This window comes from Salvelinus alpinus, chromosome 22 (assembly GCF_045679555.1).
Source record: "Salvelinus alpinus chromosome 22, SLU_Salpinus.1, whole genome shotgun sequence".
NCBI classification, from domain to species: domain Eukaryota; kingdom Metazoa; phylum Chordata; class Actinopteri; order Salmoniformes; family Salmonidae; genus Salvelinus; species Salvelinus alpinus.
The window spans coordinates 48293560-48306040 of record NC_092107.1 but is presented as its reverse complement, the minus strand read 5'-3'; the positions used below and the strand labels follow the sequence as shown (position 1 = coordinate 48306040).

The following is a 12481-nucleotide window of genomic DNA, read 5'->3' as shown; positions in this document are numbered from 1 at the left end:
CCTATTCTAGACTTTAAACTGAAATATTACGTGATTAATTCATACCAGGACTGGTATCCAAATACATACAGTAACTCTTTTCCATGGATGACCATGTGATGGTGACTAGAAGGGGTCAGACAAGGCAAACACAGATTAATGTGCCATAATTCAACACCGGGGGGCAGTACAGGCTGACTGGGGTTACCAGTATTTGGCCAAGCTGCAAAATCAAAAGGTTAAGGTTAGGGATAGGCATAAGGTTAGCAGCGTGGTTAAGATAAGGGTTAAGATTAGGGTTAAGATTAGGGTTTAGATTAGGGTTAAGATTAGGGTTTAGATTAGGGTTAAGATTAGGGTTTAGATTAGGGTTAAGATTAGGGTTTAAGTTTAGTGTGGGTCTTGGTCTAGATCTGGGTCTGTGGAGAGGAGAGGAGAGGAGAGGAGAGGAGAGGAGAGGAGAGGAGAGGAAAGAAAAGGAGAGGTTGTTGGCTGTGTTAACTGCTGGAGCCAGCTGGCTGTAAATCACAGCTCATTTGTAAACTGTCAGCACAGCAGTCTGCTTTTGGAAACTCAGAACAAGCCAGGAGCCAAATCCCAGGCTCGTATAGAGAGGGGATGGAGGCGAGGCTCTGCCACACATAGGCCCTCCTGATGTGGCTCGAGGGAAACTGCAGCAGCAGCTGGAATTAGTTACAGACGGACGGATGCTTCCACCAGTGCACTTTAGCTTAGTTTTAGTTAAGTGTGCTGGCTGGGGTTGGGGATGTTCGGGTTAACGCTCACGGTTAGGGGGAAGAGGAAGGGATTCGGGTTTAGACTAACACAGAAACATAATTACACACCTGCATACACACAGGACAACACATACACACAGGACAACACATACTAGACAGGACAACATATACTAGACAGGACAACACATACTAGACAGGACAACACATACTAGACAGGACAACACATACTAGACAGGACAACACATACTAGACAGGACAACACATACTAGACAGGACAACACATACACACAGGACACCATATACTAGACAGGACACCACATACTAGACAGGGCAACACATACTAGACAGGACAACACATACTAGACAGGACAACACATACACACAGGAAAACACATACTAGACAGGACAACACATACTAGACAGGACAACACATACTAGACAGGACAACACATACTAGACAGGACAACACATACTAGACAGGACTACACATACTAGACAGGACAACACATACTAGACAGGACAACACATACTAGACAGGACAACACATACACACAGGACAACACATACTAGACAGGACGACACATACTAGACAGGACGACACATACTAGACAGGACGACACATACTAGACAGGACTACACATACTAGACAGGACAACACATACTAGACAGGACTACACCTACTAGACAGATGCATATAGTCATAGAAATGTACCTCCATTGATAAAGTACTTTACCCTAGCAGTTTACCCTAGCAGTTTACCCTGGCAGTTTACCCTAGCAGTTTACCCTAGCAGTTTACCCTAGCAGTTTGCCCTAGCAGTTTACCCTAGCAGTTTGCCCTAGCAGTTTACCCTAGCAGTTTACCCTAGCAGTTTACCCTAGCAGTTTACCCTAGCAGTTTACCCTAGCAGTTTACCCTAGCAGTTTACCCTAGCAGTTTACCCTGGCAGTTTACCCTAGCAGTTTACCCTAGCAGTTTACCCTGACAGTTTACCCTAGCAGTTTACCCTAGCAGTTTACCCTAGCAGTTTACCCTAGCAGTTTACCCTAGCAGTTTGCCCTAGCAGTTTACCCTAGCAGTTTACCCTGACAGTTTACCCTAGCAGTTTACCCTAGCAGTTTACCCTAGCAGTTTACCCTAGCAGTTTACCCTAGCAGTTTACCCTAGCAGTTTACCCTGGCAGTTTACCCTAGCAGTTTACCCTGGCAGTTTACCCTAGCAGTTTGCCCTAGCAGTTTGCCCTAGCAGTTTACCCTAGCAGTTTACCCTAGCAGTTTACCCTGACAGTTTACCCTAGCAGTTTACCCTGACAGTTTACCCTAGCAGTTTACCCTAGCAGTTTGCCCTAGCAGTTTACCCTAGCAGTTTGCCCTAGCAGTTTACCCTAGCAGTTTACCCTAGCAGTTTACCCTAGCAGTTTACCCTGACAGTTTACCCTAGCAGTTTACCCTGACAGTTTACCCTAGCAGTTTACCCTAGCAGTTTGCCCTAGCAGTTTACCCTAGCAGTTTACCCTGACAGTTTACCCTAGCAGTTTACCCTGACAGTTTACCCTAGCAGTTTGCCCTAGCAGTTTACCCTAGCAGTTTACCCTAGCAGTTTGCCCTAGCAGTTTGCCCTAGCAGTTTACCCTAGCAGTTTACCCTAGCAGTTTGCCCTAGCAGTTTACCCTAGCAGTTTGCCCTAGCAGTTTGCCCTAGCAGTTTGCCCTAGCAGTTTACCCTAGCAGTTTACCCTAGCAGTTTGCCCTAGCAGTTTTCCCCAGCAACACCCCCCCCCCCCCCCCACACACACACACACAAATACACACACACACACACACACACACAAATACACACACACACACACACACACATACAAACACACAGACAGACACACACACTACAAGGGGGACGTGTTGGGTCAGAGGTCCTACAAACTTTAATGAAACGCCATTGAGGATTTTACAGCAGTGGTACAACAGTGGAGGCTTCTCAGAGGAGGAAGAGGAGGACCATCTTCCTCAGTGCATTTCATAGAAATAAAAACATTTAAAAAGTTATTCCTTTTTAGATAAAACTATACTAAATATATTCACGTCACCAAATAATTCATTAAAACTCACTGCTTTGCAATTAAACTCTACAGTAGACTCAACAGCACTCTGTAGGGTAGCACCATGGACAGCTAGCTTCTGTCCTGGAGAACAGCTAGCTTCTGTCCTGGAGGACAGCTAGCTTCCGTCCTCCTCTGGGTACATTGATTTCAAATGAGAGTATCATGTAGTAGCCTAAACCTACCGCTGTTACATAGAGCTGGGTGAATGGAATATGAATGACAGTCCTCCAATATGCTGTAATAGAAATTAAACATCACCGACCGTCACTGCTTTTCTTCTTTGTGTTTTAATCAGAGGAGACCCCTCTTACGCCAACTCTTCCTGACTTCGTAGCTGGCCCTCCCGGTCCACCTGGTCCCCTTGGACCCCCAGGTACAACTTCATTTCTGTGTGTATAAGTATCTGTGTCCCTGCAAGTGTGTGTCCCTGCAAGTGTGTGTCCCTGCAAGTGTGTGTCCCTGCAAGTGTGTGTCCCTGCAGGTGTTTGTCCCTGCAGGTGTTTGTCCCTGCAGGTGTTTGTCCCTGCAGGTGTGTGTCCCTGCAGGTGTGTGTCCCTGCAGGTGTGTGTCCCTGCAGAAGTTTGTCCCTGCAGGTGTGTGTCCCTGCAGGTGTGTGTCCCTGCATGTGTGTGTCCCTGCAGGTGTGTCCCCCTACAGGTGTGTTTTTATCAGTGTTTTTCTCTCTAAGAACTACAAGTACCATCAACATGAATATGTTCTGGAACTGTTTCTGTGACATCACAGGTCCCCCTGGACCAATCGGCCCAGCAGGAGTTCCAGGTCTCCCAGGGCGAGACGTGAGTACCAAATAGTCTAGTATAATGTCAGAGATGTTACTACGGTCAAGGTCAGGGTGACATTACATAGCAGAGATGTTACTATGGTCAAGGTCAGGGTGACATTACATAGCAGAGATGTTACTATGGTCAAGGTCAGGGTGACATTACATAGCAGAGATGTTACTATGGTCAAGGTCAACATTACATAGTAGAGATGTTACTATGGTCAAGGTCAGGGTGACATTACATAGCAGAGATGTTACTATGGTCAAGGTCAACATTACATAGCAGAGATGTTACTATGGTCAAGGTCAGGGTGACATTACATAGCAGAGATGTTACTATGGTCAAGGTCAACATTACATAGTAGAGATGTTACTATGGTCAAGGTCAAGGTGACATTACATAGCAGAGATGTTACTATGGTCAAGGTCAAGGTCAACATTACATAGCAGAGATGTTACTATGGTCAAGGTCAAGGTGACATTACATAGCAGAGATGTTACTATGGTCAAGGTCAGGGTGACATTACATAGCAGAGATGTTACTATGGTCAAGGTCAACATTACATAGTAGAGATGTTACTATGGTCAAGGTCAAGGTGACATTACATAGCAGAGATGTTACTATGGTCAAGGTCAGGTCAACATTACATAGCAGAGATGTTACTATGGTCAAGGTCAAGGTGACATTACATAGCAGAGATGTTACTATGGTCAAGGTCAAGGTGACATTACATAGCAGAGATGTTACTATGGTCAAGGTCAAGGTCAACATTACATAGCAGAGATGTTACTATGGTCAAGGTCAAGGTCAACATTACATAACATAGATGTTACTATGGTCAAGGTCAACATTACATAGTAGAGATGTTACTATGGTCAAGGTCAAGGTCAACATTACATAGCAGAGATGTTACTATGGTCAAGGTCAGGGTCAACATTACATAGCAGAGATGTTACTATGGTCAAGGTCAGGGTCAACATTACATAGTAGAGATGTTACTATGGTCAAGGTCAGGGTGACATTACATAGCAGAGATGTTACTATGGTCAAGGTCAGGGTCAACATTACATAGTAGAGATGTTACTATGGTCAAGGTCAACATTACATAGCAGAGATGTTACTATGGTCAAGGTCAGGGTCAACATTACATAGCAGAGATGTTACTATGGTCAAGGTCAACATTACATAGCAGAGATGTTACTATGGTCAAGGTCAAGGTCAACATTACATAGCAGAGATGTTACTATGGTCAAGGTCAGGGTGACATTACATAGTAGAGATGTTACTATGGTCAAGGTCAACATTACATAGTAGAGATGTTACTATGGTCAAGGTCAACATTACATAGTAGAGATGTTACTATGGTCAAGGTCAACATTACATAGCAGAGATGTTACTATGGTCAAGGTCAGGGTCAACATTACATAGCAGAGATGTTACTATGGTCAAGGTCAACATTACATAGTAGAGATGTTACTATGGTCAAGGTCAAGGTCAACATTACATAGCAGAGATGTTACTATGGTCAAGGTCAAAATTACATAGTAGAGATGTTACTATGGTCAAGGTCAACATTACATAGCAGAGATGTTACTATGGTCAAGGTCAACATTACATAGCAGATATGTTACTATGGTCAAGGTCAGGGTGACATTACATAGTAGAGATGTTACTATGGTCAAGGTCAACATTACATAGCAGAGATGTTACTATGGTCAAGGTCAACATTACATAGCAGAGATGTTACTATGGTCAAGGTCAACATTACATAGTAGAGATGTTACTATGGTCAAGGTCAGGGTGACATTACATAGCAGAGATGTTACTATGGTCAAGGTCAACATTACATAGCAGAGATGTTACTATGGTCAAGGTCAACATTACATAGCAGAGATGTTACTATGGTCAAGGTCAACATTACATAGTAGAGATGTTACTATGGTCAAGGTCAACATTACATAGCAGAGATGTTACTATGGTCAAGGTCAACATTACATAGCAGAGATGTTACTATGGTCAAGGTCAACATTACATAGCAGAGATGTTACTATGGTCAAGGTCAGGGTGACATTACATAGCAGAGATGTTACTATGGTCAAGGTCAGGGTGACATTACATAGCAGAGATGTTACTATGGTCAAGGTCAACATTACATAGCAGAGATGTTACTATGGTCAAGGTCAGGGTGACATTACATAGCAGAGATGTTACTATGGTCAAGGTCAGGGTGACATTACATAGCAGAGATGTTACTATGGTCAAGGTCAACATTACATAGCAGAGATGTTACTATGGTCAAGGTCAGGGTGACATTACATAGCAGAGATGTTACTATGGTCAAGGTCAGGGTGACATTACATAGCAGAGATGTTACTATGGTCAAGGTCAACATTACATAGCAGAGATGTTACTATGGTCAAGGTCAACATTACATAGCAGAGATGTTACTATGGTCAAGGTCAACATTACATAGTAGAGATGTTACTATGGTCAAGGTCAGGGTGACATTACATAGCAGAGATGTTACTATGGTCAAGGTCAACATTACATAGCAGAGATGTTACTATGGTCAAGGTCAACATTACATAGCAGAGATGTTACTATGGTCAAGGTCAACATTACATAGCAGAGATGTTACTATGGTCAAGGTCAGGGTGACATTACATAGCAGAGATGTTACTATGGTCAAGGTCAACATTACATAGCAGAGATGTTACTATGGTCAAGGTCAACATTACATAGCAGAGATGTTACTATGGTCAAGGTCAACATTACATAGCAGAGATGTTACTATGGTCAAGGTCAACATTACATAGCAGAGATGTTACTATGGTCAAGGTCAGGGTGACATTACATAGCAGAGATGTTACTATGGTCAAGGTCAGGGTGACATTACATAGTAGAGATGTTACTATGGTCAAGGTCAACATTACATAGTAGAGATGTTACTATGGTCAAGGTCAACATTACATAGTAGAGATGTTACTATGGTCAAGGTCAACATTACATAGTAGAGATGTTACTATGGTCAAGGTCAGGGTCAACATTACATAGCAGAGATGTTACTATGGTCAAGGTCAACATTACATAGTAGAGATGTTACTATGGTCAAGGTCAAGGTCAACATTACATAGCAGAGATGTTACTATGGTCAAGGTCAAAATTACATAGTAGAGATGTTACTATGGTCAAGGTCAACATTACATAGCAGAGATGTTACTATGGTCAAGGTCAACATTACATAGCAGAGATGTTACTATGGTCAAGGTCAACATTACATAGCAGAGATGTTACTATGGTCAAGGTCAACATTACATAGTAGAGATGTTACTATGGTCAAGGTCAACATTACATAGCAGAGATGTTACTATGGTCAAGGTCAACATTACATAGCAGAGATGTTACTATGGTCAAGGTCAACATTACATAGCAGAGATGTTACTATGGTCAAGGTCAGGGTGACATTACATAGCAGAGATGTTACTATGGTCAAGGTCAGGGTGACATTACATAGCAGAGATGTTACTATGGTCAAAGTCAGGTTGACATTACATAGCAGAGATGTTACTATGGTCAAGGTCAGGGTGACATTACATAGCAGAGATGTTACTATGGTCAAGGTCAAGGTGACATTACATAGCAGAGATGTTACTATGGTCAAGGTCAACATTACATAGTAGAGATGTTACTATGGTCAAGGTCAACATTACATAGCAGAGATGTTACTATGGTCAAGGTCAGGGTGACATTACATAGTAGAGATGTTACTATGGTCAAGGTCAGGTCAACATTACATAGCAGAGATGTTACTATGGTCAAGGTCAACATTACATAGCAAAGATGTTACTATGTTCAAGGTCAAGGGCAGTGTGAGCCTGGCTGTGTGAGGGGAAGTGTCTGATACCTCTTCCTGTTTGTGTGTTTCAGGCAGAGGGAGGCCTCCAAGGCACGGCTGGGGATCCTGGGTCTAAAGGAGCCGCAGGGGAGAGGGTGAGGCAAAATGTTAACCTTCTAATGTTCTCATTAGAAAACACTGGACTGCTTTAGAATTCATTTGTTATGAATGTTTCAGTGAGTATACTCCAACACTATCTTTGATCCATTGTGAACAAGACATCTGTTTTGATCAGGAGGTAGACAGGAATTTTCTTTTAAAGACCTTGTGTTCAAATACTAAGTCTGCCTCCCGAATGGAGTACACTAATTTTGACCAGGGACCATTTGCGCCGCATCCATACTCAGCATATGTCAGACTTCACTGATCACAAAAGTAAACTTCCCATTCAGCCATAATTAATCAGCGTGTCAGACCTCACTGATCACAACAAGGGGAGGGGGGGGGGGTTCTATGATATCATAGGGAATTGTTTTAAGATGTTCATCCCAAGGATCATTTATCTATTTTTTTTTGAATTTTTAAAACCCCTTAAGGGGTATCAACAACAACAAAAAATGATTGGATGAAACATTTTAATTTGTTGTTACTGCTATTAGCCAATAGAAACACATTGAATAACAGATTATCTACATGGAACAAAATATAGTCCAAAACAAAATCTAAATGAAGTTTGTTCTGAAGTGTCTGTCCTATATCTGAGAGATATAAGACATTTATTTATCCCCTTATTTTAGACACTATACTAGTATACTGTCTACTTCCTTTCATTTAAAAAAAACTGGTACCAGGGACCTTAAGACTTTTCTTGTGAGTCTTGTGGGCATCCTAGCCAATCAGAGAACAACATGGTGTTCGTGAGACTCTCATCTTTCAATAGATTGGTCGTGATACTTTTTTAGGCCAAACTGCCCGGACGATGCAGATGTTTTCGTGAGAAGACAGATTTTTTTTTGTGGGGGGGGTGGGGGAATTGTCTCATGGTCTGACAAACACCGCTCTAGCTGTGTCACCATTCAGAGGACGTGGTGGATTGAGACGGAGCCCATGGGGGGACACACACACACACACACACACACACACACACACAGATATCTCTAGTTTAAACAGACGGATTTTGATTAATTAGATTTCCCCAGGGTCGCGGATATTGTAGGCCAACGTTTAATCAGCATATAGCCCTGGTCCGACCTCACAAATCACAACAGTAAAGTTCCCATTCAGCCATAATGTTAAACTTAATCCCCTTCATCTGCTGTTATTAAAAAGAACAGAGGGTCAACCCGTACATGACCAGGTAGACCCGTTGGTGAGAACGTCCAACAGACCAGTCATTACGGCCAACCTCAGTGGTGCTGATTCTTCCTGTGACCCTGCGCACCAGTTCCTGCTTGCACTACGAGAATATGATGAGCGATTAGACAGGGATGTTATGAATAAAAAATATGTTTATTTGGGGGGGGGGGGGGGGGGGGAAGTAGGTCCTCTGATCTGTGTTCCTCTCTCTCTCTCACCAGGGCCCTCCAGGATTAACAGGAGAGCATGGCCAGCCTGTGAGTACGGAAAGGCTGTTCACACATGCATGCAACACGTGCGTGAACACACACACAGGCACGCAAAGCAGACGCCAGGGTTTTCATTTTAGCTTTTGGCCGATAAAAAATAAAATGAAAAGTTGATTAATAAATCCGTTGCCGGCCAAAATGACCGGTTTTAAAAAAAAAATCCCATTGCAAAATAATGCTTTTTAGTCATTGATGGGAATACCAGTCTATGGAAATACATTTTTCCATCATGCCTTATCAGTCTATAGGTTCATTTGCATCATTTATTGGAATTAAATTGGCCTGTGTGTGTTTTCATTAGTCATCATATATCTTATTTATTCCAACACAATTATCACACGTGCACAGCAAACGTGCACAGCACATTTTGAGAGGGATTTCTCCTGCTTCTCTACGGCTGGTTGCTGCTGGAGTAGAACATGTTCTTTTAGAACCCCATTCATTCTTTTAGAACCCCATTCATTGTGTAACAATTCTAAATGCAATCGGGTGTTAAAAACAGTATTAGTTCACGATTTAAAAATAGCTTTATTTTTTATTTTTATGCTCGCTTTGAGGCAAGCAACACTGAAGCATGCATGAGAGCACAAGCTGTTCCGGATGACTGTGTGATCATGCTGTCCGCAGCCGATGTGAGCGACCTTTAAACAGGTCAACATTCACAAGGCCGCAGGGCCAGACGGATTACCAGGACGTGTACTCAGAGCATGTGCGGACCAACTGGCAAGTGTCTTCACTGACATTTTCAACCTCTCCCTGACTGAGTCTGTAATACCTAACATTTTCAAGCAGAACACCATTGTCCCTGTGCCCGAGAATGCGAAGGTAACCTGCCTAAATGACTACCGCCCTGCAGCACTCACGTCTGTAGCCATGAAGTGCTTTGAAATGCTGGTCATGGCTCACATCAACACCATCATCCCGGAAACCCTAGACCCACTCCAATTCGCATACCGCCATGTTAGCAATTTAACTCCAAAACAAATCAGGGGGAGAAAAATAGGTTCATTTGAGAAGGACAAATCAAGATGTAATGCTGGAAGGTAGATATTCAGATGTTCAGTCTCCCCTGTCCTCAGCTTTTCTCCACTGAACAAAGGAACAGTAGTGCCATTACTGAGAGTCAATTCAACAGACATTAGACATTCCGCAACCTTTAGTACCGTCACAGGCAGATAGATGTTGTTGCCTGATCACACTTACTCTGTCCTGCTTTGACAAACGCGTCCTGATATAGTTTAAACAAATTCCCACAAAGTGACCTATTAAAAGATAACCACCCAACAGAGACATGTGTAATAACTAGGTGAGGTAACCACCCAACAGAGACATGTGAGGTAACCACCCAACAGAGACATGTGTAATAACTAGGTGAGGTAACCACCCAACAGAGACATGTGTAATAACTAGGTGAGGTAACCACCCAACAGAGACATGTGAGGTAACCACCCAACAGAGACATGTGTAATAACTAGATGAGGTAACCACCCAACAGAGACATGTGTAATAACTAGGTGAGGTAACCACCCAACAGAGACATGTGTAATAACTAGGTGAGGTAACCACCCAACAGAGACATGTGTAATAACTAGGTGAGGTAACCACCCAACAGAGACATGTGTAATAACTAGGTGAGGTAACCACCCAACAGAGACATGTGTAATAACTAGGTGAGGTAACCACGCAACAGAGACATGTGAGGTAACCACCCAACAGAGACATGTGTAATAACTAGGTGAGGTAACCACCCAACAGAGACATGTGTAATAACTAGGTGAGGTAACCACCCAACAGGGACATGTGTAATAACTAGATGAGGTAACCACCCAACAGAGACATGTGTAATGACTAGGTGAGGTAACCACCCAACAGGGACATGTGTAATAACTAGGTGAGGTAACCACCCAACAGAGACATGTGTAATAACTAGGTGAGGTAACCACCCAACAGGGACATGTGTAATAACTAGATGAGGTAACCACCCAACAGAGACATGTGTAATAACTAGGTGAGGTAACCACCCAACAGAGACATGTGTAATAACTAGGTGAGGTAACCACCCAACAGAGACATGTGTAATAACTAGGTGAGGTAACCACCCAACAGGGACATGTGTAATAACTAGGTGAGGTAACCACCCAACAGAGACATGTGTAATAACTAGGTGAGGTAACCACCCAACAGAGACATGTGTAATAACTAGGTGAGGTAACCACCCAACAGGAGACATGTGTAATAACTAGGTGAGGTAACCACCCAACAGAGACATGTGTAATAACTAGGTGAGGTAACCACCCAACAGGAGACATGTGTAATAACTAGGTGAGGTAACCACCCAACAGGGACATGTGTAATAACTAGGTGAGGTAACCACCCAACAGGGACATGTGTAATAACTAGGTGAGGTAACCACCCAACAGGGACATGTGTAATAACTAGGTGAGGTAACCACGCAACAGAGACATGTGAGGTAACCACCCAACAGAGACATGTGTAATAACTAGGTGAGGTAACCACCCAACAGGGACATGTGTAATAACTAGGTGAGGTAACCACCCAACAGAGACATGTGTAATAACTAGGTGAGGTAACCACCCAACAGAGACATGTGAGGTAACCACCCAACAGAGACATGTGAGGTAACCACCCAACAGAGACATGTGAGGTAACCACCCAACAGTCCCACATAGATAACTATTAGACATGACCAGCTCTTCTACACTGGTATCAGTCCCATAGATAACTATTAGACATGACCAGCTCTTCATACTGGTATCAGTCCCATAGATAACTATTAGACATGACCAACTCTTCTACACTGGTATCAGTCCCATAGATAACTATTAGACATGACCAGCTCCTCTACACTGGTATCAGTCCCATAGATAACTATTAGACATGACCAGCTCTTCTACACTGGTATCAGTCCCATAGATAACTATTAGACATGACCAGCTCTTCTACACTGGTATCAGTCCCATAGATAACTATTAGACATGACCAGCTCTTCTACACTGGTATCAGTCCCATAGATAACTATTAGACATGACCAGCTCTTCTACACTGGTATCAGTCCCATAGATAACTATTAGACATGACCAGCTCTTCTATACTGGTATCAGTCCCATAGATAACTATTAGACATGACCAGCTCTTCTATACTGGTATCAGTCCCATAGATAACTATTAGACATGACCAGCTCTTCTACACTGGTATCAGTCCCATAGATAACTATTAGACATGACCAGCTCTTCTACACTGGTATCAGTCCCATAGATAACTATTAGACATGACCAACTCTTCTACACTGTTATCAGTCCCATAGATAACTATTAGACATGACCAGCTCTTCTACACTGGTATCAGTCCCATAGATAACTATTAGACATGACCAACTCTTCATACTGGTATCAGTCCCATA

General features: G+C 42.8%; 1 protein-coding gene across 4 annotated transcripts in view; it reads left to right on the top strand.

Annotated features, from left to right (window-relative positions):
- Nucleotides 1–12481, top strand: part of LOC139549578 (collagen alpha-1(XXVI) chain-like) — a 126290-nt gene that overhangs the window by 100837 nt on the left and 12972 nt on the right. For all 4 annotated transcript variants that reach the window (XM_071360216.1, XM_071360217.1, XM_071360218.1 and 1 more), the window contains exons 8-11: nt 3110–3187; nt 3559–3611; nt 7527–7589; nt 9012–9047. In XM_071360216.1, the coding sequence (XP_071216317.1) occupies nt 3110–3187; nt 3559–3611; nt 7527–7589; nt 9012–9047 (230 nt within the window). The remainder of the gene's footprint in view (nt 1–3109; nt 3188–3558; nt 3612–7526; nt 7590–9011; nt 9048–12481) is intronic.